The sequence below is a fragment of the Dromaius novaehollandiae genome, chromosome 9, assembly GCF_036370855.1.
Source record: "Dromaius novaehollandiae isolate bDroNov1 chromosome 9, bDroNov1.hap1, whole genome shotgun sequence".
Taxonomy (NCBI): Eukaryota; Metazoa; Chordata; class Aves; order Casuariiformes; family Dromaiidae; genus Dromaius; species Dromaius novaehollandiae.
Window position 1 is genome coordinate 29,561,279 of NC_088106.1, and position 27,813 is coordinate 29,589,091.

General features: G+C 52.2%; 1 protein-coding gene across 2 annotated transcripts in view; it reads left to right on the forward strand.

Moving 5' to 3' along the window:
• EPHB1 (EPH receptor B1) overlaps window positions 1-27,069 on the forward strand; it is a 119,963-nt gene extending 92,894 nt beyond the window's left edge. The window contains exons 10-17 of one of the 2 annotated variants that reach the window (XM_064517076.1): window positions 1,573-1,695; window positions 2,922-3,169; window positions 4,119-4,334; window positions 8,402-8,551; window positions 9,335-9,528; window positions 10,665-10,820; window positions 11,355-12,739; window positions 26,664-27,069. In XM_064517076.1, the coding sequence (XP_064373146.1) occupies window positions 1,573-1,695; window positions 2,922-3,169; window positions 4,119-4,334; window positions 8,402-8,551; window positions 9,335-9,528; window positions 10,665-10,820; window positions 11,355-11,463 (1,196 nt within the window). In that variant the 3' untranslated portion in view covers window positions 11,464-12,739; window positions 26,664-27,069. The remainder of the gene's footprint in view (window positions 1-1,572; window positions 1,696-2,921; window positions 3,170-4,118; window positions 4,335-8,401; window positions 8,552-9,334; window positions 9,529-10,664; window positions 10,821-11,354; window positions 12,740-26,663) is intronic. The other variant, XM_064517077.1, reaches the window with a different exon arrangement.
• The last annotated feature ends 744 nt before the right edge of the window (window positions 27,070-27,813 follow it).

Below are 27,813 nucleotides of genomic sequence, written 5' to 3' on the forward strand. Positions count from 1 at the left end.
TTTTGATTATAATTGCTGCACTCTGTCAATTTAGTAGCAGCCACAAAACTATCAGAAGCCTTTTTGGGTAAATAAATATTTCCTAAGTAATGCACGAAGCCTCATAAAGTTGCCACTTGCCTTACGGTAAAACCAGCTAATTGTAGTTTGGATTTGTAAGTGCACCCCGGTGAGTTGAACGCCCATCAGATGCTGGGAGAAGCCACGGGGATGGAGCCGCGGGGACGGGCTCCGCGCTCGATCCGCCGCTCGCGGGCAAACCAGGAATCTGCAGCAAGGCCCGTCCCTCCTGCAGAGGCAGGAGAGAGCTGGAGAAATCCATGCTGACTTGCCGGCCCTCCTGGTTTTATGGCATGGCTCTTCGGTCTTCGTTTAAAGCCCCAGGTCCTGGAGTCGTGGTATCTTGGAATGGTTGAAGCTTCTGCTGGGAGTAAAGCAGTCCAACTTCCCTGCCATGGAGAGAAGAAACTTGAGTACATGATGGGCTGAGAAGCTGAAGAATGAGCAGAGGACCCCCAGAAAAACATTTATTAGGAGGTTTTAAGCTCTGGGATATTTAAACTAGTCTTGAGAGTCTCTGAAGCTCAGCTTGTGCCTTGTGTCGCAAGCCTTGTGCCTTGCGTTGGAGGTGGTGGTCCCAGCTCTCCTTCCCTGGCACATCAGCAGCCCTTGTCGAGGGCTTGCCAGGCCCCTGCACAACTGTCTCCTCTCGCCTAAGAGCCCCCATTTCTGTATTTGTGGTTGCATTTATTTACGACGTGTTTGCCAGGCTGGAGCAGGGTCCCATTACGCCGAGCTCGGCACAGAGCAGCCCACAGCTGCCTCCAAGAGCTCGCTTTAGTTGAAGCAGAGAGAGTTGTGACTTGCAAGGAGATGTGTTTTCCTGTCTTCTTTCCATGCACATGGTATTTTTTCCCCTGCGGTTATGATCCCTCACCCTTTTTTCTCATTGTCATTTTTCTATTTTTTAACCTGGCAGGTCTTGGAAGCAATTTTTTTTGTTTTGCTTCTTTCCTTCAGCCATTCCTTCCCCATCTAGTTATCCTTCCCCTCTCCTCTCATCTCTTTTTTCATCCCTTTCAATTGCTGAGCCCCAGCCGCCTTCCTGACCTTAGCTCCAGCCTCCGCTCCGAAAAGGTGTCACGTTGATAAATATTGATACCTACCTGCAGCTCTACCCAACTCGGCTACTAATGCTCTTGGTGTGCTGTCGATAAATAATGGCCTGCTCCAGCTTCCCGCGTGCACTCTGTGGACTGGTCTCAATCTGTCAGCTTATAAGTAATATGCTCCACATTTCCATAAGAGGAGCAAGAGGATAGATAATGGAGGAGAGATGGAGGTCACACCAGTAAGATGAGATGATATAATGGAGGGTAGGGTGGAACGAGGGGAGAAGAGGGAGATGATAAGCTGTGGAGGTGATGTAGGAGAGCACAGGGAGTAGCAGCGGCTTTAACTGATGTGGAGAGGAGAAAGCGTAAGGACAGGGGTCTACAGTTCTTGACCATGGAGTAATTGCTGTTGTGTTTCTCTCCCTTTTGCCACCTCTCCTGTATTTCCCATGACCAGGGTCTCCAGGGATGAAGATCTACATCGACCCCTTCACTTACGAGGACCCCAACGAGGCTGTCCGCGAATTTGCCAAGGAGATCGATGTGTCCTTTGTGAAGATTGAAGAAGTCATTGGAGCAGGTGTGTCTTGCTTCCTCCTGCTGCCTATCCCTCCCAGCCTTTCCGCCTCGCCAGGGCTCACGCTCACAGACCTGTAGCAATTTTCTGTGTATGCACGTGGAGTCCTTCACCACGAAGTGTGCCGTCTAAGCCAAATCCCCCAAGGAAGCCTTGAGGCATCAGGCTTTCCTGGATTTATGATGGATTGGGGGACCCCCGGTTGGTTTGTGCTGACCACCCGCTGCAGGTACCTGGGTGAGCAGGAATAAGCCCAATGGCCACTAAGCTTTTCCTGCCCCTCTGGCTATGGCTCATCTATCTCCTTCAGCTGAAATGAGGCTGTATTCCCATGCCTGCCTCAAACCCAGACCTCTGGAAGTTCTTTTGAGGTTTGGAAAAACTCAGTTAACTTATTCACTGATAGACCTTTGTGGATTTCCTAGTTAGCTTTGAAGCGATAACAAGGAAAAGGTAGTTCTCTTGCTAGCCTGTGCCATATTCACATACATATGTATATATACACACATATACACATATCTGTATATCATCTGTGCTGCTTTTATTTCAATTTTTTAAATAACTGTGTCATACTAGTAGAAGGAAAGCTGCAGGGAAGCTCCAAAGAAACAATGAGCTGTTCCAGTCAGGATCAAGTTCAGCAGTGTATCAGTTGCCTTTTGCTGCTCATTAAGGCAGGGCGGCTGTAAACCTGGCTTAAACATAATCCGTCCACAGGCAGACTTTGACTTGGCAAAGGAAAAGCTCTCTGAGTGAAATGACAGGAAGCCTTCTCTGTATTTTAAATCAAGAGTGCAGAAACTAAAACAACCCAGTTATTTTTCCCTTCCAAGATAAGTGATGTGCAAAAAAGAAACAAAGATTAGCCACGCTACCACTTTATATTTGAGGCTGGCCTTAAATGTTAGCTCTCCCTCAAGCTCTTGTTCTGCAAACCCTTCTGCAGGGATTTGCAAGAGCTGCACCCAACCCCACGTCTGTCGGTGGATGGGTTCTGTCAACTGGAAGAAGACAAAGTGCCGGCCCAAAATATGTCCTCAACAGCAGACATTGTCCCCCTGAAAGAGGGCAGGTGGGTGGTTTTATAAAGGACAGCACTGCTTACCTGTTAATTGGCTAATGTTTATTAGCTAGTTGGTTTGCAGAGCAAGGCAGCTCAATGGTACTGTTATTCTTCGCGATATTTTATGTGGAGGAGGAAGTGGTAGCGGATGGTCTTGCAATTGCAGGGGAGTTTGGAGAAGTATATAAAGGACGTCTGAAACTGCCCGGCAAGCGGGAGATCTACGTGGCCATCAAAACGTTAAAGGCCGGCTACTCAGAGAAGCAGCGGAGGGATTTCCTGAGCGAGGCCAGCATCATGGGGCAATTTGACCACCCGAACATCATTCGGCTGGAAGGGGTGGTGACCAAAAGCCGGCCTGTCATGATCATCACAGAATTCATGGAAAACGGGGCCCTGGACTCTTTCCTGCGGGTAAGGAGGGCCGAGGGCAGCTGAGGTGGTGGGAATGGTCGCTGTTGGCAAAGGGGGAGATGTTTCAGCAGGGCTGTGGGATTCGGGAGTGTGGTCTCTGCTGCCGTTCAGCAGCATTTCCAGCATGGATGGGAACTGATTCCCAGGCGTGCAGCGGGGCTGTGCCTGGAGCCAGCCTGCTGTGTCAGACGGCTTTTGGGGCATCTTGGGGAAAGGGAGCCAGGATGCCAGCACCTACCTGCAAAGAAGACAGAAGCATGGAAAAAAGTGGCAAGAGAAAAGAAGGAAGAAGAAAAACAAAGGGAAGGGAAGGGCAGGGGGAAGATACAGAGGAAGGAAAACATGGAGTAAACCACTTAGATTGAGATCTTCAAAGGAAACTGCAAAACAATTAAGAATTTGGTATCCAGTCCTGTAAATCCACTTAGTTGCTTTAGCTCAGAAGCCAGGTAACTTAAAGCCTAATTTCAGCCTTGATGTAAAAATAGCAGCACTAATTAGCACATCGGCTGCTCAGAAAGATAGAAAAATAGGTCATCGGTTCTGCTCCATGGAGACTCCCTCGGTGTAGGGATCCCTCAGCCTTGCAGGGAGCACGGGGTGTTGGGGTGCTGGTTTTCCTGCAAGCGAGTGGAAAAGGCAGGGAGGGATTTGGAAAAAGAATAATCATGGCCCGAAAAATATCAGAAGCTCCCAGGTACCCACTGTCCAGGTGGCGGAGCAGAGATGCCGTGGTGGGCCGAGCTTGGGGGTGCTGGCGGTGGGCTTGGGGTGGCCAGGCTGGAGGAGAAGCCCTGCTTTGGAGGAGCTCTGCTTCTTGGAGATGGGATGGGGGAGCGATGGGGTCCACAAGACAACATCTCTGTGCCCGTTCCTGTCCAGAAAGACCTGGCCGTAATGGTTTCAGATGGCTTTCACTGACCCTGGTGCCTGCTCTTTCTGCTCACAGCAAAACGATGGGCAATTCACAGTAATCCAGCTGGTGGGGATGCTCAGAGGAATTGCTGCCGGGATGAAATACCTTGCAGAGATGAATTATGTTCACCGTGATCTGGCTGCCAGGAACATCCTGGTTAACAGTAACCTGGTGTGCAAAGTGTCAGACTTCGGCCTCTCGCGCTACCTGCAAGATGATACATCTGATCCCACCTACACCAGCTCGTTGGTATGTACCAGTCTTATCCCGGAGCAGTACACCTGTGAGCCTCTTGTTGAGGCCAGTTCACTAAAAATGACAGAGGTTTGACTTGTGCAGGATCTTCCATGCCTGCATTGCACTCTGCTTGCGAAGGCTGGCACTCTTATTTTCCTTGTTCTCATTCCTTTCTTCCTCCATCATCCTCTTCTCCTTTCCCCTTGTCCCTTTCTGAGTTTCCTGTCTCCCTCCTCCGCAAAGCTCCTTTCTGCCCTTGGCTGGTTTCCAAATGTGAGAAAGAGTCCCTGCAACGGAGACCTGGAAGAGGGCTACAGGAGGCAGAGGGCAATAAATGGCTTTCTTGACCATATAGCTAGAGTGTTTTAACTGCCATTCCCACAGCACTCCAGTTCTGGTTTATTTTTCTCTGCTGGAAATTTGTTCCAGGCATTAATTAAAGAGACAAGTCTAATCGAAGTGCCGCTGCTCCCCAGCCACTGTTTAATTAACTCGTTTGCAGATAATCCCAGCCCCTCTCTGCTGCCTGTTGCCTCTTCCGCAGCCCCGGGAGGTCTGACCGTCCTGCTGCTGCCTGCAGCCCAGGGGCGGCACGACCCGCTCCCGCTCCGGCAGGATCCCTCTGCCTCCCGACCGGGGGGCCTGGGAACCGCTCGCGTCCACCTGGAGATGACGAAACGTGGTGGTGCGATTGTGCTATTCATTACCACTCTGACAAACGCATCCCACTTTTTCCTAACTCTACCTGTAAAAGTAGTTGAGGTGGGGTCACTAGGAGATTACTAGGCAGTATGAGAACGTTATAAACCCACGCAAGCAGGCCGCAGAGGCTGTAGCTGACGTGGATGAACCCAGGAGAAGCTTATAAGCAAGCTGTTGACCTGGTGGACTCCGTAATTGGTTAATCATTTATTAAAAGAGCTAATAACCTTCTTAACTCTTTATAAACAATTCATAATACAGCAGTGAAAAGCATGGCTGGGCCATGCCTTGGAGAAGGAGGATGAAGAGACCACATCTTCTATTGGTAGTGCTAAAAAAAGGCTCGCAGGTTCCAGCTGAGCGACGAAGCAGGTCCACATCTCACTGATTGAGGAGAGCAGCGTGAAATCTGGGTTTTCTAGGTCTGGGGTTTCTCAGTGATGGATGAAGTGAGCTGATGTTTCCCAAGCAGTGACCGTAGGGGCTGGCTCCATGTCATCGGGGACCTCAGAGTGGTGGGGAGAGGTGTGAGTTGGGTGAGGGAGCAAGGAGAGGCCTCCTAGAGCAGCTCCTGCACAAGCAGTTTCTCCTGGCCACCTTCCCGGGCAGGGCCTGCTCTTGGCCAGGTGCCTGGGCTGGATCCGGCCCCTCTGGCCAGGTGGCTCAGGCCACCGCGTGGAGTCGGAGCTGCTGCACATAACGTGATTTATGATGGGATCCCTGAGCAGATGAGCACTGTTTGGCTTTCATCAAACTGAAGTAAAGGAATCAAAAATTCGTGCATTTGTGCAAAGATTTGCATTTGTGCAAAGATCTGTTTACACTGGAGCTGGTGTAAACCAAACTTGTGGGCTTGTGGCCAGGGCCTGGTCCTCTCCCGCTCCGTGGGAACGGCAGCGCTCCCTGCCCAAGCCTGTGCTGCCTGCAGTAGCTCTTCAGCAGAAGAATGGCATTTTCCTTGTTTAAAGTGCCCAGCGGTAGCTGCTGAGAAAAGGCATGAAGTAGCCTTTCGCCACCTTTAGAGATAAAAGAGATTATCTCATCTGTGTTTATATTTAATTTAGGCCATAATAGATCTTCTCAGCAGCTGGGAAATGATGCTCTGCCTGCGATTACATCACTCTGCCTCCCACAGCAGGTTTTTAGCTCTGGGGAAAAGGCAGGAAAAACAACCTAGCAGTTAATTTCTCCATTTGTAGTTATTCAAATCAAATTTTTGCCATTCATCCTTAAAGAGCAGCTGACGCTTCATTGGAAAGGCTATGGAAAACAATTGCGCTAAACGATTTACAATGCAATTCTGCCCCGAGTCAATATTGCCCATTTCTTTGTTTCTTTCCTTCATCCCTTGCCCCTTTTTTTTTTTTTTTTTTTTTTTTTTTTTTTTTTTTTTTTTTTTTTTTTTGCTATTACCTCGATCACACAAAGAGGACGGGATTGGGCTTTGCCAAGAAGGAGTTCGGCTGCTCTTGCCACTTCTCTGCGGAGGCCGTGTCCCTGCCAGCGCAGCCCCAAGCTCGCCGCGCGGGGAGGGTTGCGGAGCTGGGGCTGAGGAGCCATCCCTGTCCTGACCGGCGGGATGTGAGTGGGGGGCAGGTGGTGGCTGGTGACCCAGAGCCTGTTTGTGACCTTTAAGGAGACTCGGTGCTCGCCCCCCATCCTTTCTAAAGAGGCAGTTTCCCGTGATGTCTCATCTGCATGTGACAACCTTGTCTGTGGTTGTGCTGGCCACGTCACCGGATGAGGACAGGGAAGGGGAGGAGACGCTCCCTTTGGGGCTTCGACCTCTCGCACGTGTTTTACTGCGATGGTTTGTGATGATTTGCAGAGGTGAGAGAAGGGAGAGGTTGGGTGCATCCTCCATTCGTGCTCGAGTGTGCCACGCTTGCTGCCTTGAGCAGGGCCTGGAGGGCAAGGACATGCGCCCCGCGAGCTGCTGAGCACCCAGCAAGCCGCTGCTCTGCTTCTCCTTCTTCACTGCCCCCGAGGAGCATGGTGGCCCATAGCAGGGTGGTTTGTGGGGGCCAGAGTGCTTTGTCCCGCAGGCCCTGGCAAAGCCAAAGCCGTCAGCGCAAAGCAGGTATCATCTAAGTAAAGCTCAAGCCAAGGCTCACAGCTGAGGATACCTGCAGCTCCTTATCCAAGGCGAGTGCTGTCACGGCCAGCAGTCACACAAGTGTCAGGTAACCCTTGTCAACCCTTCCTTGTCGTCTCCCTTGGGAAGGGGCCCGGAGACGGGAGGCTCTGCATGCCTGGTCGTGCCAAGCGGCTGGGGCGGCCAGGGTTGCCCAGGGCCGAGTGCCGTAGCCTGCCCCACGGGTCCTGCTCGCCTGCACGGAGGGGCAAGCAGGCACCCATGTCTGCCGGCCGCTCTCGGGCTCGGGGAGACGAGAGCACCTCCAGAGGCTCAGCACGAAATGCAAACGCCTTTTAAATGCACGTGCATGCACGTCCGTGCACACGTTCATTAGCATTAACATCTGACATTATTAGTGTAGTTTGCAGGAGAGGGTTCAACCGTTTCACTCGAGGAGTCGGTCTGGGCTGCTGCGATGCCTGCTGCGTTTGCTGTGCGCCGGCACTTCCCGAGGGGTCCAGCCTCGGCGCGGGCCCTGCCCTCGCGAATGGGGAAGGAGCCCCGCGCGCCCTCGTCCAGCTGCGGGCGCGTGCCGGGCTCTGCGCTTTGGCGGCAGTCCCTGGGTTTCTGCCCTTTAGAGAAACCGTTTCATTTCGTTTAGATAAACCCTGCTATGTAGGTACTAGATGAATTCAAGGAGATGTTTTTCACTCCTGCCCCCTCTTCTCATCCCAAAACTATAAACCACAGTGGAAGAATGGAGAAGAGATTGCTACAGCGTTAAGAGAAGTTGAAGATAAATAGGGGAAACCCTTCTGAGACAGAGCTGAATAAATGCTCTTTCTGCCCCAATTTACCTCCAGCCCCAGTTAACAAATAGCTGTATTGACATTTTCTAATTTTCAGTCCTTAGAGAAGACTGTCGAATCCGGCTGCTGGCTACATGTGTACTGCCTGCCGGATTTTTGCTCGAGAGTCGGCGTCTCTCCTTGCCCACGTTGCGGGGCAGCAGGAGGGTGCTGGCCCTGTCCAAGCTGAAGGAGCGGTCGCTCCGCAGGGACCCAAGGCAGGAGCGCGGGGTGGCTCCCGGTGGCCCTGGCTTGGCTTGGGATGCTCTACCAAGGGAGCCATTTATTCACTCATTTATTCACTAAAAAGGGTTTGGTTGTTCGGCTCCTCGCAGCCGCATCGCCAAGAGGTGCGGGCAGCTGCTCAGTGAACCGAGAAAGGGAGGAAAATCCCCGTCGCTCCCAGCTAGGCTTCGAGGCTGGGGGCTGACCTGCCCATCCTTCCTCTCCAGGGTGGGAAGATCCCCGTGAGGTGGACAGCCCCGGAGGCCATCGCTTACCGCAAGTTCACCTCGGCCAGCGACGTCTGGAGCTACGGCATCGTCATGTGGGAGGTGATGTCCTTCGGCGAGAGGCCGTACTGGGACATGTCCAACCAAGACGTGAGTGGGCCGAGCCGGGCGGCGGTGCTGCGGCGGTGCGGGCGCGCGTTGCCGGGGGCTTGGTTGCCCGCCCGGCGGTTGCTCCTCGGCTCTGCCCCCGCGCGGGCGGTTTCGGATGGGGTCGTCGCGCCGCGGGCGTCAGCTCTCCCAGCTGCTCCGGAGCCGGCTGCTCCTTCCTGGAGCTGCTGCAGCGCTCAGCGGTTTCTGAGATGAAAAAGGCTGGCGAGGGAAGGGATAGACGCAAGGAAAGGGGGAAGAAAAGCCAGTGGGCTGGTAATTGGACTTCAGGAGCCTAGAAGGCCTTTGAAAATGTTCAGAGGGTTTTCGAGCGGGGAAGGAGCTTTGGTAGTCGGACTCCTGTACTCTGATGTGCTCAGCCGAGCTAACGAGCGGCGGCTCGCCACGGCGAGGAACTGCACTGCTCGCGGAGCATCAGAGCTGCGATTAACCTCGGCGCGCCCCGGCGCCGGCAGAGCCGCGCGCGGCTCCTCCTGCTCCCTTTGCTCACGATCAAGCGGGCTGGCAACCGCTCTCCCGGCCCGCAGCGTCGCCGCGTGTAGCACCTCTGCCCGCAGGGATAAATCAGCTCCGGGGAGAAAGACGCCGGGGGTGTCCGGCCCCCCGTTGTGCCGGGTGCGTGGGCCCGGGTGTGCTCGGGGTCGCGTGCTCGGGTCGCTCGGGGCTGTTCTTCCCTGTGGGTGCCAAGCTTCCGCGGGCTGGCTCAGACGTCCGAAGCGTGTCCGTCCTGCTCATCCGTGGCCCTGTCGCCCCGTTGGCCCGCAGGTTATCAACGCCATCGAGCAGGATTACCGGCTGCCGCCCCCCATGGACTGTCCGGCTGCTCTGCACCAGCTGATGCTGGACTGCTGGCAGAAAGACCGCAACACCCGGCCTCGTTTCACCGAGATAGTCAACACCCTCGATAAAATGATCCGCAACCCGGCGAGCCTCAAAACTGTGGCTACCATCACCGCTGTGTGAGTCCCTGAGCACCCGCGTGGGTGAGGCCGAGGTCCCGGCTGGGGCTGGGGAGCTCCCGTCGGCATCCCTAGTCACGGGCAAAGGCTCTCTGAGCTGATCGTGTTGCTGGTGGGAAGAACATAAATTCATAAATCGTTCCCCAGTTGCGTGGGATTTCTGTCTTTGCTCTACCTGACAGTCAGACAAAGAACATGTAGTTTGCAGTCTAGCAACAGCAGTAATTCTCTGCTATTGATTCTTTATGGCGTGTGACCGCAGAGGCACATGGCGCAGTATCTGTTCCGCTCGCATCTCGGTCCCCAGAGCTCGCTGAGCTGGAGCGTGGAGGAGAGCATCCCCCAAACGGTGTGTCCACACCACGGAGAAGCTGCCCTTCTCCAGGTGTATAGGTCTGTTCACGCAGATGCTCTGAAGCAGTGAACACCACCCTATTTGTGTGAGCGGGGTAAAATGTAGGCACTGCTCCGAATGTCAGAGGGGCTGAATTGCAATATATGGGGTTGTAAAATGCTCTTGGGCAGAGCAGTATTCCCAACAGGTTGGCCTTCCTTGGGGCCGGAGAGCTGCTTTTTCCTTTTAACTTTGGAAAACAGATACCAGGAATGTAAAGAATCCTGTCTTTGTCATGCATGAGCATCTCAGTGGCCAATTTAAATTCCTTAGGAAGACTCTTGCCTTCATGGTATCATCCAGACCATCTCTAGGAAGCGTGTCTGGACCACAGCGGTGCTGCCGTGCCTTTTCGAAGGATCTGTCCTGTTGGCAGCCCGTCCCCAGCGCCTCCCTCGGCAGGAGGCAGCTGCCCGCTAGTGCAGATGCTCTCTGGGATGCCGCTGGGTCCACGACTCCCAGTCTCGCTGTCTTCCTGCGGTCTGGGAGTGAGGGCAAGAATGAGAGGTCAGAAGACGGTGAATTCAAGGAGTGTTGGAGGTGGAAGGGGGACTCAGGTTGGGGCCAGGTACCCAAAATATTGCTGTACTGGTTCCTGCAGTGGCTGTAGCGGCTGTTCTCATGCGTGGTAGCCCATCGGAACCACCTCTCCTCAGGAGCGAGTGCTTCAGGGCCAGTGCTGGTGGTATCTGCAGTCACTGCCAAAGCAGCCTAACCCTGGTGCTTCTCTGTTGCGTTTCAGGCCTTCTCAGCCACTCTTAGACCGCTCCATCCCTGATTTCACTGCCTTTACCTCAGTAGAAGATTGGCTAAGCGCCATTAAAATGAGCCAGTACAGAGATAACTTCTTGACAGCTGGCTTCACCTCCCTCCAGCTCGTTGCCCAGATGACGTCAGAGTAAGTTTGATGTGGTCACACAGCCCCCCCCCACACACACACACCATCTCTGGCACGGCATCTCTTGGTCATAGTTGGAAGTGAGACAGGCCATCAAAAGCCTTTTGCTGCCATGAGATGGTTCAGTGCTTCAGGGTTGAGATGGGATGAGAGAGAAAGTATGTGTTGTCCCTCCTGTTTCAGTAGCTAGAAGGGGATGGCTGCAAATAAAGGAGGTGTGCAAAGAGCCCAAGGTAGCAGGAGCACCATGGAGTTTGGCTCGGGGTGTGCTTGTGGTTTGGGGCGAATGTTCAGCTCGTCTCCACCCTCCTCATCCACTCCAGTGCTCCCTGGGCTCCTCACTGGGACTGTGCTTTGGGTTCATTGCTCTCAAATGGAAAATTTTCAGACTGTTTTCTTCCTCTGTTGAGAGGAACAAGCCAGCACCTCTGAATTTACATCATGCATGTTTCTTAGAGACAGCAAAACAAATACACCAAAACTGAACTGTCCATTGACTTTTTTCTTTTTTCTTCTTTTTTTTTTCTCCTCCAGAGATCTCCTGAGAATAGGGGTAACTTTAGCTGGACACCAGAAGAAGATTCTGAACAGCGTCCAGTCTATGAGAGTACAGATGAGTCAGTCTCCGACCTCAATGGCATGACGTCTCTGATTTGATGGGGAGGGGACGGGGAGGGGAGCAATGGAGGGTTGGAGGTGGGAGGGGAGGAACTGACGGAAGAAGCAGTGAAACGTTTGGAGAGGTTGAATCGTTGTCTGAGAACTGTAACTGCAGACAAAGGAGATACCTGGGACTCATTTCTAACTGGTGACTTCCATTTCTCGCCAACAGAAGCACACTTACCAATGTCATGGGGAACAGCATATAAATACATATAAATATGTACAAATCATATATTTAAAAAAAAACATGCAATGAAGACAAACCAATATGTGTTGGGGAAAAAACCCCAATCCCTAGAAACCAGACTGCAATCCCACCACCAGTGAGCAGTAGTCAAAACTGATAAGGAAGAAGGGGCTGTTGGGGAAGGGAGAGGCACAAGAATTGAGTTTCCAGTCCAGAGAAACCACCTTCAGCAACGATGTTCCTTTTTTTTCTTCTTTTGCTCTCCTTCCCTCCCCCCGGCCCTTCCTGCCTCACCCTGGTCCTTTTCTCTGCTCATGAACTGTGTGGAAGTGTCTTCAGAAGTCTCCACAGCTACCTACTGTCATATCCAGATGTCGTTCTGTCAACTACCAAAGGACTTCACTGACCACTGCATGGGGGATCCGAATCAATCCAGTTAATGTCTTCATATTGAAGAAGAGATGTACCTTCAATAGAAAACCTTGTTTTTCTTTTGCTTGCATTTTTTTGCAAAAAGGAAAAAAAATCCATCATGGAAAACAGAGAAAGGTGTTCCCGTGTGTGTGTGTGCGCTTGTGCGCGTGTGTACGTTGTCAACTTCCTGTGGACTCACTGCTTGTCCATAACAGAAAATCACAACCGACCCTGACGTGAATGAACAGTCAGTTCCAAACCCTCTAGGGGATCTGGGGTGGTGGGGAGGGAGAAGCGGATGGCTTTGATTTCTGTCTGGATCCACTGCACCGGAGAGAGTGGGAAATAACAGGGAAAAGCCAACCAACCAAGCAAAGCAAACGCTCAGCATTTTGCAAACGGGGAGGAGGAAGCAAAGGACCAGTCAGCGCGGATGCTGTATGGGCTGGGACTCGAGGAGACGCAGTGTGGTTGATACTGGGTTGTTGACTGCGGAGGCCGCTGGAGAAGAAGGAGAGATGCTCTGGAAAACAGACTGATAAGTCCTCCAGAGCCTCAGTGATCCGCAGAAGATGGCTATGGCGAACTTTTTCCCATCTTGTGGACCTAAGGATTTTGATATTAAATTACAGACTTAGGTTTCATGGCTTCAGAGGTAGGTCCATTTGTTTCATGACCTCTCTATCCATCCATCCTTCTCTTCTGTATTTTTCTGCTCACTTCTTTAAAGCCTCTTCCAGTGAATATTTCCCCGTGTTTAATTTGATTTTTTGTTCCACTGCTGGTGTCCTTGCAAACCGATCTAGTTAAAATTACTAGAAGCATGTCAGTGTTTACAGAGAATATTGTAAGACTGGGCAATCTAACTTCCCTCTATGGACTATGCGTAGAGTTTATAAAATGAATGAACTCTTAATAAGGCTTTTACTTAGATCATTGTGTGCGAGTTATAATGATCCATCACCGCGCTCTTGCAGGCACGGCAGTTGTCGGCGAACGGCACTCGTGTGGCGGAGGGACGGGGTTTGATGGCCTGCTGTCGGCCGCGGCACCTTGGCTCAGCGAGCTGGAGGAGCCTCGCCGGCTCCCGCCCAGCGTGTGCTGAGCTGCTGCCAAGCCCGAGCGCCGGGCGGTCGCTGTCTTAAGACGTTTTGGCAGCTTGGTGCCTCCCAGCCCTAGCTCGGTAGCCTGGCATCGCGCACGTGTGTTGGAAACCTTGCATCCTGCTCCGCTGCAGGGATGCCGCCTGGAGCGGGGCGCCGGGGAGCAACCGCCGCTCCAAGGTGCTCCGACCGTTGGCCCCGCTCGGCCGAGCTCGCACCTCTCCGTGCTTGGGAGAGCACGTCCGGGTCCTTCGACCTCAAAATGGTGTCAGTTGCCTAAGGGAAATTGCTCGCTGTCCTGCCGAAGAGCAGGAACTGAGAAGATGCAGAAATGAGCTTGTTGCAAATCACCGACCCCCCCCCAGAGAAAGAGGCAGAGAAACCCCCCCTTGTTTACAACGGCAGGGACTGCTCCTGGTCCTGTCTGATAGGCGATCGCTCATACCTCTCGGGATGCTCGCAGCCAACATCTGTATTCCTGGATGTCGTCGCACCAAATCCAGCAAGCGGAGAGAGCGGGCAGTATGCATACTAATGCACCGCGTTGCCACATTGATATTCGCTGTCAGTGAGGGATCCTTTGTGGGGTTTTTTTTATGATTTCTCTTTTATTAGAAAGACGCTAAAGGCGTTTAAAAAAAAAGGAATGACAGTGACACAGGCTAAATATCAAAACTGTGCTTTTATGCCTACCCTGCTGCTGGTTATCCGGCCGAGGAAAGCACCTGAAAGGCAGCTGGCCCCGCAGCCATGCCTGGCGCCTCGCCCCATTTTGCCTGGGGGTGCCGGCATGATATGACGGCTGGGCATTCCCAGATGTGGCATTTGCTTGGCCAGGCAGCTTTCGAAAATGTCTCCTAAGCGTGATCTTGCAGCTTTGGGCTTCCTCGGCTACTTTTCCCTGGGGACGGGGCCCTTTGTCCCCCCGCCCCTGCACAGGGGCGGTAGCTGGCGGCTGTGCAGACAGGTTTCCGGGGCAGGGGAGAAAGTTGTGTTGCGGGTGCGAATGTGGGAAGTCTGGGCACCAGGATGGCCGTTAAGGATCAGGGAGAGATTTTTGGCTGGGAACAGTGCCATATTTACAAAACTCAGAGAACAGAAGGGTCCATCCTGACCTCTCAAAATTTTCAGGCCTGCTTCCAAAACCTCGTTGTACCCTGCCAACAGTTAACTCAGCGCAGCCCTCACCCTTGCCCTAGCCCACGTCCTCTAGCCAGCCCTCACGGTGAGGACGGCATCACTGCCTTCTTCTGGGTTCACTGGCACAGCGCCCCAGGATATGGTCCACTGCCTTGCGCTGGGCCCCGCCAGCTCTCGCAAGCAGCCGTGGAGGTGTTGGAGGAGCCAGGAGATGTCTTCTCCATGGTCATGCAGCAAGAGCAGTGCAGCAGAGCGCTGGTGCCCAGGTCTGAGAGAGGTGGCTGAAGACGGCCCAAAATAAATCCCTGCAGTGCTGAGCTGTCATTGGCAAGCGGGTTGGTGTCAAGATGGTAATCCGAAGGAGGGCCGCTGTGGGCCACCTGGTCTCTTGCCTTCAGAGATGTCGGGCATTTCTTTACCATTCTTCAAAAATGGAGAAATATATAGCTGTGATGCAAATATTAGGGCCTGAAGCATCCCTGGTACCACCAGCTCAGGCTAATAGTCAGGAAAGTCTTTGCCTCTGCCCTGGAGATCTTGCCCTGAAGTCATGAATGTTGCAGCCTTGGTCCAAATGACAGCAGCTTTCCTGCAGCCTCGCCAGCAACCTCCATGCACGCATGGGACACTTGGACGAATGTCCAACAGCCTCCAGATCTGCTGGGAGATCACCCCAATGGGTGCTGTGTGCTTCTCCCCTCCTGCTTAGCATGCCTCGAGGCCCTTGTTGGTACCAGAGACCTGGGAAAGCAAAATTGCAAAGGGCAGCACAGTCCTGAGGACGTGGTAGGACAGCCTGTGGGCAACAGCACCAAAAGTTGCAATTCTTAGTCCTAGAAAGGAATTTTTTGCCAAAAAAGATTTTTCTTTTAAAGGAAAATAAGCAGAGCCAATGTTTTTTTTTTTGTTTGAGGCACTTTGTTTTACTTTTCCAGTAAAAGGCTTGTCACCCGAAATGGAAGATTTCACCAAGTGCTTTCAATTTTCTGATTTGATAATGGAAAACAAGCAGAAAAATGCAAAATGTGCTCCGTTGGTCTTTGCTTTTATTGAAAAAAATATACAAAATTCAGGAGACTTTCCACTGGAGCATTTTGTTCTTTTAGGACTCTTGCTTTCAGTGAAAATATATTTTCCAACCCGTGAAGCATTTCTGTCCGATAGTGACTGAAATGCTAAAAGCATTAGCCCTGCCTCACAGGTTTTACAGCGCAGGATAGCTTATTTCTCCTTCCTTGGACTGGCCCTTTTCTTCCTTCGTTGGAGCCTGCGAGGAGAAAGCCTCATGTTCAGTAGAGCGGTCTACACGAGTCCTGCCTGGCTCCTTCTTGAGCAGGTTCATTTTGTTCTTGGCTGCATATTTATCTTCCCGGAGCAAGGGTGGAGCGTCCTTCCGTTGTGTAAGTTGCTTAAGAAGTTTTTTTGTTGAAGATGCGATAGAGCGTTGAGAAGCTCCAACTTCTGCCTTTTGCAGAGATGGGGCAGGAACTGCAATCAGTGCTTGGGATCTTGGCAGGCGTCTCAGGTTAGAACATCAGCTGGGTTTTTTTTGGACCAAGGGCAAATGCAGATTTGGGTGAGCTGAATGCTCTGCAACCTCAGAGGGAATCTGCCAAAATGTTTCAGTGAGGAAAGAACAAAAAAAAAAAAAAAAAAAAAAAAAAGAGGGACAAAAATGAAACCATTAATACCGTCTAAAAACAGAAGCTGCCATTTCAATGTCATCTCCTGATCCATATTGTTTTCGGCACTATAGTTCCCTTTTTTTAATCCCAAAGCAGAGGGGACTGCTCAGAAATGAAGATTGTTTCCCAATGTTTTGGTTTGCCCAGAAATAAAAGGAAATGAAGAGCATTTTCAATGAGAGTGAAGCGGATCTCCCTGCAGGCTTTTCCTCCTGGGCTTGGCGGTGGTTCAGCTGTCTCACGTGGGGTGGGTTAATGCAGGGCTCGGTTCTGCCTGGCCATGGGGCTGCAAGGTGCTTCTTATCTGGTGGATCCCCCAGGCCTACTCCTGCCCTCCAAGCTCTGCCCATGAATCGCCCTGTCCAGGCAGTGATTTACTGCACGCTAGCTGCTCTTCAAGCCGTACTTTTGAGTTTCCCTTCTTGCCCGTGGCACCACTAGTTCCCACGGCTGAAGCCGGCTCTGCACCTTGTTTCTGTGGCTGCTTCTCGTGCTGATGTTGTGCATCCGTCTCCTCATCGAGCTGCTCGTCTGTCCTGCCTCACTCTCTTCTCTCTGCCTGCATCCATCTTGCACTCGCTCGCTCCCGATCACGTCCTTTTCCTCTACGAAATGCTTTCCAATTGTCAGCTTCTTTTCTACATTTCTATGGCAACTGCGAAACCTCAGTCTTTTTGTGTCTTTTTTGGGGTGTGGTGTATTTTGTGTGTGTGTGTGTGTGTGTGTGTGTGTGTGTGTGTTGGCTTTCTCTTTTCTTTTTTTTTTTTCTTTTGCGTGTAGCAGATTTGCTCGGAGGCTGCTGCCTGCCCATACTTTAAGCAATTTATCTCGTAAAGGGAGGCCAGCGAGGGGGAGGCAGCGCTCGAGCGGGAGCCATCCAGCAGCCGCAGCTTTCCCGAGGTTCCTGCGCTGATTGCTTTGGCGAGAGGGAGCTGGGGGGGATAAATAAAACTTGTTGCGAGTGGCTCGGAGAGGTGCTGAGATTTCCCTCGCAGCTGTGGACAGATGGAGCGGTGGTTGTTAAATGGCTGTTTACAATTGCACCGCGCAATATAAAGCCGTAACTCGCAGCTCCGGGAGCCCTCGGGGGCCTGGTGCGATGGAGCGGCGGTGCGGAGACAAGGCGGGAGGGTGAGGAGGTAAAACGCGGCGTGCAGAGGAGAAGCGCAGCGGGAATGGGTTACGCGGTGGGGCCCACAGAGCCGGCGCCTGCAGCGTCCGCAAAGGGAGCGGCTCCTCTTGCGGGCGCGTTACATCCAGGTGCGGCTTCTTGCTACAAAAATGTAACTCTGAGCTCAGCCCACCTTAGGGGCTTGAGCTGGGAGCCGGTGGGCGAGACAGCCAGGTCCACGCTGGGTATTTGCCGTGTGGTTTTAAATTGCCCCCGTGCTTCTGCACCCCCTGGGGCCACCCCTGCTGCCCGGCTCCCTTCCACCCCCCCAAAAATCCATGGGCAATTCAGGTGTGTTTTTCCCCTCTGGAATTTGCCTTTTTATATACCATATGCAGGGAGGGCTGCGGCACGCGCCGAAGGGAGGAGGCAGCTTTCCCAATAGCAGTAATTAAAATGAGATGTCGTGCCGTTGGAAGCTAAGGTAAAGGCAGTCACTCACGCATCTGAGGCAAGAGCGAGCTTTTGAATGTGGAAGAGGAGCACGTATTAATAGCATTATTATGTGCCTTCTTATAAAAAAATATATATATTCTGTGCCATTTAATGACCTTCAAATTAACAGTTCTTTGAAAGCACTTATGTATATTTAATTTTAAATGTTGCTGCAAGTCAGAGTGGGGCTTGCAATGAAAACAGCAGGCAGCCAGTTTTTAAATAAAAGCAAACTCAGACCATTATTTCTGAGCCTGTCAGCTTTTGGTGCTTTTAATGTACTCGCTGTTTTCCCTAGGAGAAAACAGGGTTGTTGTTTCCCCCATCCTCCCCATCCCCGGGTTTGGTTGCCTTCTCCTCCTTTGCTGCCTTAAGGAGCTCTGCGCTCTCTGCGGCCGGGGAGAAGAGTTGGTGGTTTGGGCGAGGAGGGAGGCAAGGGTTGCTTTGGTTTGCAGAGATCTAGTTAGAAAAGCTGGCCACATCCCTGCTGAGGATGTCCCCGGGCGCCTGGGCAAACCGTGGGCAGGAGGCTGACGGGGAAGAGAAAGCAGTTTTCCTGCTGGAGGGCGCTGGGGATGCCGCGGGAATGCTGCAGCTGGCAGAGGCAGGCATGTGGAGTGGAATAGAAAATTGGGCCTCATAGACTCAGGGTTTTCCTTTTTTTTTGGTAATGACTCACCATGAGCACTGTTGATTTGTGATGAGGACATGCACATTTGCATTTCTTAGGGTCTGTATTAAGTCTTTTACCTCTAATCCATAAAACCTGCCAATATATTTGAACCACTATATGTTCATTTGGAAATCATTATTCTTAAACATCAAATTTAACTTTAAAAAGAAATCAATTGGTTTCTAACACAAGAAGTGGATTTACAGGCCTTGCAGCAGATTTGCAAGCTCTCTCAAATGTATCTTGGCTCCAAGGCCACCCATCCTCTCCCCACCATATCTCTGTAGTTCACGTTACATCTAGTTAGACTGCAAACAGAAAGCCTGGAGTTCAGACTGACTCTTGCATTCATCCAGGTCTTGCATATCCGGTTCTCCTTTAAAGTCCTCACTGTACTAGGAGACCACAGGAGGTTATTTAATGTACATGTCATAATCTGATTTGGTGCTTCTTTTATGAAAGATCCTGCCAAGATGGATGCTGATCTAATTATAACTTGGTTGCCTTCCAAATTATTTTCAAAGAGACTGAAGGAGACCTTCTCAGGCAATTCGCAATAAAGCTCCTCTGGCTTTTGAAAGAGAGTTCAGCATTAGAAACTCCCCGAGCAACAACAGGGAAAAGGGACCATCTGCACACCCCCAACCAGGCAGATGACACTCCCTTAGCAAGTCGTTTCCCCTCCTCATGCCTGGTTTCCACACTGCTCCCCGCCCGTCTTATCTCCTCCACCTGTGCGAGTGGCTCTGCCCTGCCCCAGCTGAGGTCAAGCTCCTCCAAGACATGTTTCTGGGAGGTGCCAGTGCTGCGTTTGTGCTGAGCTGGGTGTAGGAGACGAGCTTCTGCTGCAGGCTGGTTGGTGGTCTGAGGTGAGTCCTTCCTCCCCCTCTGCTTTGGTTTCCTCCCCTCTAACACAACTCCACAGTGATGCTATCGCTTGCGCTGAGTGCTTTGAGATCTGCTGATGAGAAGCAGTGTATGAAGGTTTGCTGTTGGCGTTAGTGTTGTGGGCTGCAGGAGAAAGGTGTGAGGAGGCAGGTGAGGCCACATCTCTCTCCTCACGTGCTCCTTCTCTTGCCTGCCTGCCTGCCTATCGCCTGATTTCTGGTGCAGTGGTAATGCTGTGACTACTGTTAGCCTAGAGGCTTTGTGAGTGCCTTGCCAAAATGGTGCTGTGAAAGACGTTATTTTGGTGGCAAAATTGACCTGGAAAAGGGCCTGGAAAAGTGATCTGGGGGTTTGGAGAGCGTGATAGGGCTTTTAATTTTATGTCTTGTTGCGCTCTCCCATTTTTAATGCCCTCGGGTTTTGGCTCTACATCTATGTCTTGGCAGATGTCTGCCAGTTCGTGTCTGTACAGAGAGTCCTGCCTTTTTTGTTGGACCCTGACTGGAGCTGGGCTCCGTTCCCATTCCGCTGCCTGCCTACTAGCGTGCCCTGAGCCAGGCTTGTGATAGAGAGAGGCTCAGGCAAGGCTGGCCGCTCTGGAAGGAGCGTAACCAGCTAGGATCACGAAGGGAAGTGAGGAAAGAAGGAAGGTGGAAGAGAGGACCTTCTCTCCTCTGCGTGGTGGGAGGAGCAGGTGGAAAGGGGAAGGCCCATGAAGTCTGTGTCAGCTGTGCAACCCCAGCAGTCTTCTCCTGGGTTGAACCGTGTGAGACAAGAACCAGGTTCATGTGTTTTGGGGACTGTAAGGATCTATGATGTTAGCCTTCTCTGTCTCTCAGCAGTTTGTCCACCATGCCGAGTGCTTGATCATGTCCCAGGAAAGTTCATTGCATAGTCTAATTCATAAGGGGTGTCCTCATATCCAGCATAAGTTTCTCTTCCTTAATTTCATCTTCTTACTCCTTGTTACATCTCTAAGTGTCTCAGAAAGGGCTTTCTTCTGCCTTCTCTTTCTCTGAACCCCAGCTTATGAACACTGGATGTGCCTCGCTGTGGGCATGGTGTGGCTGTAGTGGTGCAGTGGCTGGCATGGGTTGGTAGTAGAGCAGCAATGGGGTCCCCTGCGTGTTGGCCACTGCCAGTACTGCCAGGGAGTCACCAGCAGGGCCTTCGGGGTCTTGGATGGCTATTCATGTTGTCATGTTTTGTTGGGCAACTCTACAACTCTAGCCTAGAAGGGCCCTTATTGACTGCTGTAAGTGCCTGATTCTGGTGCAGGTGATCAAGAGGATACACTTGTCCTGTACCACCTCCTGCGTGCTCAGTTTTCCATCTACAGCCTTGCTTCTCCAGCAGTGCGACATGGCTGTCTCTGTTTGGAGCGGTAATTGTAGTCCTTTGCTTGAAAGATGCTGTCCCAATGCAGCTTGGTATTTTGAACCTTTCCTCCCAGAAAGGAAATGGCTTTGCCCTTCCTGCAGGCTGGCTCTATTGTTTTTCATCAAAGAAACACAGCTGTGCCAGGGAGGGGAATAAGCCTGCCTTTGGAAAGCGCAGTGTCTCTCATCTGTGCCTTTCCAGGCCTTCAGGGATGCTGGCAGGACTTTTCATCGCCTAGACAGCTTAGCTCCTCCTGCTGTGAGCTCTCTTGGGCATTTCTATGGAAATCCTCTAAACTTTGGCTCGTGTCCCCGCCCTCTCCAAAACCCAGGCAGCCCACTCGTAACAGCCTGCAAAGATTATCCCAAGGGCACCATCACCAGAGGAGATGGTCACCTTCCTTTTTTTCTGCTGTGCACCCGCCACGCACGCTTTCTAGGAAGCGAGGCTGCTGCTAGGCTGCCGTGCTCTGCATGCTGACCTCGGGTACACGCTCCCCGGGTGTATGACTGCTCTAAGAGGTGTTCTGGGGGTGTTGCCAGGTCCAAAGTCCATAACAACACAGACAAGGGAAGAGAAACCCATGGCACTGGTAGGGGAGATGACTGTGGGTTGGACTGCTTGGTCAGTGGCAGAGTGGGGATTTGGGTTGAGATCTCCTGGCTCATCTTTACACAGAAATGCTCAAAGAGGTTAATCTGAACAAACCAGCAATGTGAATTTTAAGTGGATTAGCTGAACTACTCTTGTTCCCAAAATGGATGCACCCTTTCAGGGTTGACATGAAAGTGGATTAGGCAAAATCTACTTAAGGCTGCGTTCATTCGAGATAAGTCTTAAGGAGATTAATGCAGTTTACGCTTTCACTTTAAAAATTCATTTGAGTCAACTTTTCCCAGCGCCCCAAGTAAATAAGCCTCTGTAGTTCCTCATCCCAGACTGTATGTTTCCATTTTCTTCTCTGTCTTATCCCGTTCTGTCTCGCACACACATTGCCCCGATCTGACTTCTTCAGGGCACTTTCTCCTCAGGAGCAACTTTGCTGAAACCTGCAGTTACACCAGGGGTGGATTTGCTCCTTTGTCTTGATTATCCTCTGGGGTCTCATTAAGCAATTGAACCCTTGTTTGAAGGTGGGGAAAGAGGGCAGGAAAATTATGGTCAACATCACTGCAATTATCAATGCTAATTAGTACTGAGTGGGACTGACAGCATGAAATACAGACCATGCCAAGTAGTATGTTTAAGGAGCAAGTTGCCTGGAGAGTCTCGTGTCAGAAATGCAGACTGGTGCTCTTCAGGGACTTCCACAGAGAAGCAGGCTCGAAACATGTGCAAGTCCTTTTGTTTTTCTCCATGCTTTTGCTAAAGTACTTTCATGGGCTTTATAGGCCCCACCCAAAATATTTTAGAGAAAGGGCCACCTGTTATGCTCTGGCTATCAGTGTGATAGTGCAGCCTGCCATATGGGGGTCAAGCAGATGCTGTAGTCTCTGAGAGTGGGAGATCGCCCCTCCAGCTAGGACAAGAGTTGATCATTGAACACTCGCTGCCTCCTGGGCCTTCCTCTGGTTCACGGCAAATGTTGTTCTCCTGCAGACAGAGAACTGCACGTTGGTCTTTGATCCAGGCTCTAGTCGCTCGATTCATTAGCTGGGGTTAATGCCAGGCAAACCCACACCTTGGATGAGGGCAAGACGTGTCACAGACCCTAATGCACGGGTGGTGTCAGCTGTTGCGTGGATTGGGACGGGGCGCAAGGACTCTCCTGCCATTCCGTCCTCCAACGGATGCCCGAAAGGACAGCGAGGAAACCACGACAAGGCTTGAAGCAGTGCTTCTGGGGGCCACTGAAGGATTGCTCTGCTTGTGTGCTGTGCGAAGGCCGCTTCTCGTGCCGCTGTTGGTGGTGCGGTGAGAGAAGCCTGGGAGGACGCAGCGGTACGTTCTTGGCCCGTGCTGCAGTGCCGTCCACCTCCAGCTTTGCCGCAGGTGGCTCATATCCTGCTGGCCAAGCCACCTGCCCTTGGCGAGGTGCCAGCGTTCCCAGCAGGAGGACAGGCCTGGGAATACGCTTCTGCCAGGACAAATTGCTGTGTTTGTAACGAGCTGAAAGAGGCACTGGGGTCTTGTGTGATTTCCGAGGTGAGTTCAGCATGTGTGGCTGGGGGCAAGGCAGCATTTCCACAAGTGATGGAGAAGCCACCATGGTTCCACCACGTTTGCAGCTCACCTTTGCAAAAAGATTGGATGAGATTTTTCCCCTGCTCAGAGGGAGATTATTTGCAAGCTTGTGTACATAAAACTATGCTGAGTGAGATCAATGTGAGGAGTATATATTCCGGCAGAATGACCTCCCGGGTACTCCGTTTCCACGTGGGCTGCGGGCCATACCCAAGCGAACAGGAAGGTCTAGGTATCCACCGTGGCAGCTGCATCCCATACCTGGTTCCTTGCGGATGGCCAAAACTCTGTGCTATCTTTTTTTCCTTCTTTTGTAATGCCTTTGGCAATTAGTGAGCTTTGTGTTTCCCACACCTGGTGGGGGAGCAGAGTTAACACAGCAAGCATGTTTTAACTCTTAACTACTGGATGGCCTCCCATCGGGGAATCAAAGCCCCATTTGAGCTAATTGTGGCTGTCAAATTATCCTCCCCGCTTCAGCCGAAACCGCACTTCGTTGACAATTGAGTTCCCCAGGGAAAGGGCACTGGAAGGGCTGGTGCCTGGGGAGAGCTTGTGTGAACAATTAGAGACACGGCGATTGCTTTGCTCCGCTCGCCCAGCGCTCTGCGTGCGGGCTGGGGCTCCGTCGCCGCGTGCATCCCTCTTCCCTGCCCGCTCTGAGCCGGGCCTTGCTCCCGCACCGCCTGGGGCTCCTCTTTCAGGAGCAGCAGACGCAGTTTCGTTGCACGGCTCATACAGTTGATCAAAGGCGTTTCATGTGCGTAGCGTGTCGGTATCTGATGAGTATTTATGATTCTGCCGGGCTGCCCGATTTCCAGGAGCTTTGAAAGGGAGACCGCGCCGCGAGCCAGTATGCTGCTCACATAGCAAACGAGACGTTCATTCCCGTACGGCGGATGCTGATGCTAATAACACCTTCCATTACAGGATGACTTTTCATCTCGCAAATGTGGCCTTTTTATTGCTGTTTATGTCACACCAGCCCTGAGAGGCTGAGATCAAAGCCCTCCTCTCCGCTCTGTTTTGCATGGGTTCTCACGCCCGGGCCTTTGGGATCAGCTGGCAGAGCCGTGCCGTAACCTGGCTCAGCCCGAATCATCCAGCTGTGCTTCAACTCTTGGTTCGGGTCCTGCCGTCTAATTTTTGATAGAGGCAGCCAGGGAAGAGCTCTGTTTGCGGTCACATCAGGAGAGCTGAGCCGGCCGCCGTGACCCTGGGGAAAGCGCAGGCTCCCCAAGGGGAAAAAATAAACAACCCTTCCCTGGCTCGGCTGTCGCATGGCTGCGTCTAAATGAGCTGGGAAAGGCTGTGGAAATAACAGAGCGGCAGCGCTGGGCCCAGAACCCAGCTCAGCCAAGCCCAGGATGCAAAGCTCTCCCCTCACCTGTCATACAAGCGCTTGCTCTGTCACACACATTGCTTAAATTTTAACGTGGCCAAACCTGTGGCTGATATAAATCACTGTCGCCCCACTGACTGCAGTGCAACCGTGCCGATTTACACCGACTGAGCAGCCGGCCCCGAGGGACGCGTCCGGTTTAGCAGCATGTTAAATATCATCTGCTCCATCCTGCATGTGTTGCATTTGGTAAACAATAACACGGATGTATTTCCATTGTAGCATTTTTTTTCTGCCGTTTAGCTGTTCTACTCCCATTAATGTTAATGTGAGCCGTGAGGCCTAATCTCTGAGCAAGGCACTGGAAGTGGACCCTGGTGCATAAGAAACACACAGCTACATCTTCTCCCTCAACCAAAGCTCTCTTTTTGAGATAATCTCAATTTCTCTTACCCTTTCTCCCATACCCTTTTTTCCCGCCCAACGCTGAATTACTAATTAAAAGTTTCATTACTACCTAGGTTTGCTAAAAATGATTTTCATTCAGCAGAATGATGAATTTTAATAGGCACAAAATGTCAGGTGCAGCTGGAGGTTTTTTTTTTTTTAAAGCATCAGTATGTTAGGAGAGTCGCAGAGACGCCCTGGAATAATTATGCCAGCGATCCCCAGTTATTGATAGCCAAGCAAGGGTACGCAGCGGTCAATTGCTTTGTTATTTAATGTGGTGGCTTTATGTTTCCAAGGTGCAATTGCATATTAAAAGCATCTTTGCCTCTCTGAAGTGGCTAAATAATGGGATTTTGCTGCTGTGCCGCACTTCTTGGTTGCTGTGGGGGAAGGAAGTGCTCCCAGGGCTGCTCCTTTCATTTGGAAATCTTCTGGCTTTCCCTTGGCAGCAGAGAAAACGGCCGTTTTTGTTACTTTAGACGCAGTGGTTTCTTGGTGCCTGGTGGTCTTCTTTTGCTGTAGGCCTGGGGGGCCGCGTTGGAGCGTGGCAGACAGTGTCTTTTGGGGAGTCAGTCTGGCTTCACCTGGAAATCGGGCTCAGGGGCTCAGCTGAAGCCCTGCCCAAGCGGTTCGTGGGCTGGTTCGGGTCTGGCGCCAGGGAGCTGCTGGCTAGCAGTTGGGTCCAGGGAGACATCTCCTGCGGGCGTTGCAGATCTCTCTCCGCCTTCTCCCCAGCCTGCGGGATGGGGCAGCCTCAGGGACCCATAGCTCGGGCTGGCGGGGTAGCGCCGGGGTCCGCAGCGCTGGGTAGGGAGCACGAGGTGAGAGCGGAGCGTGCGAGCGCTGTGCTTTCCCAGCCTTGCTGGGCAGCTCTGAGCGGAGCTGGTTGCGTTCACCCCTTCGAAAGCAGGGCTGGTGGCTGCGCGCTTTGCCTGGTGCCAGCAGCATCTCGCCGGTGCCGTGCCGCTCCTAGCCTGCTCCTTACGGCCGATGGGAAAGGCCTGGCGGAGCGGGATCTGCACGCTGCCCGGCTCGGCCACTCTTCCCAAATGCAGCTGAAATCTCCCGCTGGCCTGTGCTGAGCCCGTCGCTTGTGGACGGCTGCCGTGTTTCTGCAAGCGTGGCTGTCTCGGCCGGGGGCAAAGCAGTGCGAGGAGGAGTTGTGGTGCTGGGAGACCCGCTGCCTGCCGCGCCGAGGGAAGCTGGCACCGGCTGGGTGGCTGTCGCTGCAGCATTAAGCAAACCCTGTTTTACTAAAGTTATGGCTCATGCTGGCATTAGAGCAAGAGAGGTGACAATCCTGCTCTTACCAGCTCCGCTGCCTGGAGCTGGAGCTGATCTGCAGTGTGGTGCGAAGCCGGGGGTAGCCTGGGGGAGACCTTTCCTCTGCCTCTCCCTCCGTCTCAACATGTCTCTACCTACTTAGCAGCTTCACTGTAAAAACAGATGTAAGGAGAGAGGAGGGGCTGGGTCTTGTGCAAATAGTGTATTTCCCAGGATGGACCTGGGAGGCAAGCAGGGCTTTCTCCTCCGTTGCCCTGCGTAACGCTCCTTTCCAGGAGGGCCGTGCAACCCTTGCTGGTCGCTGGTGCACCGACTGATTCCCCAGCGTGTGCGCTCCCAATGCACCATCCCCTCCGGCAGCGGCGCGGCCCTCGCTCTGCCTCTTCCCTGTCTTTTCTCTCCCTGGGGACACCAGAGTACAGTAATGCCCCCCCGCCCCGGCAAAAACCCAGTGCCGGGCTCTGCTCTCCGGCTGGGAACCTTTGGCTCCGCGTCAGCTTGCCTTCACCATGAAATGCGCCACTTAGGTTTTTCCCCAAGGAAAAACCAAAAGTTTTCAGTCAAATTGTCACTTTTCTGACAGCGCAGTAATTAATAACCTCTTTTTTAAGTCACTGTATTTGCTGTAGCAAATCTTTGGGTTTTGTTGCGTGATGTTCCCGAGCAGCCGTAGAGCTGACTGACTGCGTGCCACTGCTGGAGATTTCAGGAGTGTCTTGCAACATCGGGCAGGTTTGACTCCTGCAGGGGTGTTTGCGTGATGTGCAAACGAAGCTGTGTTTCCTTTTGCACGAGCCAGGCTCATCCTCACCCTTCCCTTACTTCCCTCCCTCTTGCCTTGCAGGGGTACGAGTCCAGCGATCCAGCCCGGCAGCGACAGAGACGGGATGCAGCGGGGCTCGCCGCCGCGCCGCCCGCTTCCTTTTCCGCCGGCGGAGCGCCCCGCTCCCCCCGCCAGCCACGAGATGAGCTTGGACGTCTCCCACCGGGCTCCCGCGCCGAGGAGCCTCCGTGCCGCCGAGCCGCGGCGCGGGGAGCCTCCACCGCTGCAGCATGCACTGTGCCGGCCGGCAGTACCCTGTCCTGTACATAACCAGTGAGATGTCTGTAAAAGATTTCGCCCGTTGTAATTTTTTTTGCCCCCCCCCCAATTTGTTGATTGTGTTGAAATTGTCGGAGTTTGTAACAGTAACTTTCAGAGACTATTGTACTAAAGAGAAAAATTGCACTCAATAAAAAGGATGAAATAAGCCTGATTCCTTTTCTTCCCCTTCCCAGAGGCGGTCTCTCTGCTTCTGTTTTATCTTCAGCTTCATGCTGGGTGAATATTTGCCATGAATATTCATTTAGGGATCTGGCAGAGCTCCATCACTCCTTGACTTACCTCAGATTTGGTTGACGTATATCAGATTTGGCTCTCAGGTTTGTAAGCGAACTGACTTTATTCTCAGTGATGCCTATCAGAAGTTGCTTGCTGCAAAAAGCCGCAAGAAGGAATTTTTTGGCATGGGTTTCTACACAAAGTACATTTCAAAACACGCGTGTGCAATCGTTCAGGGACACCATGCTGTAAATGCTGACTTGGATGGAAGTCCCGTCTGTCCTGTGTGAGCGTGGAGGCTCTGTGCTTCCCAAGTCTTGCTGGAGCCTGTCAATTAAAGTCCCACACGCAGCTTGAATCTACTTGCCACAGCGATTAATGTAACTGATAACAGGAAAACTAATTCTTCCTTTTGCATCAGCTGTGCTTGGGCATTTATCCAGTCGGGAACCAGAGATGGGACAGTACAAACCGTCCAAGTGGTGATATCTCACAGTAGTCGGTACTGGCAGCAATGAGTGACTACAGAGAACATGCTCCAGCAGGTGATTAGGGTTAAAATGAGAAAGGTTTATAAATGGCGAGATATAGCAATCAGCAAAAGTATTTGGGATTCAAAAAGAGCCTTAGGAGGCTACAGGTAAGGACTTCCCATCCCTGTTGATTTTTAAAT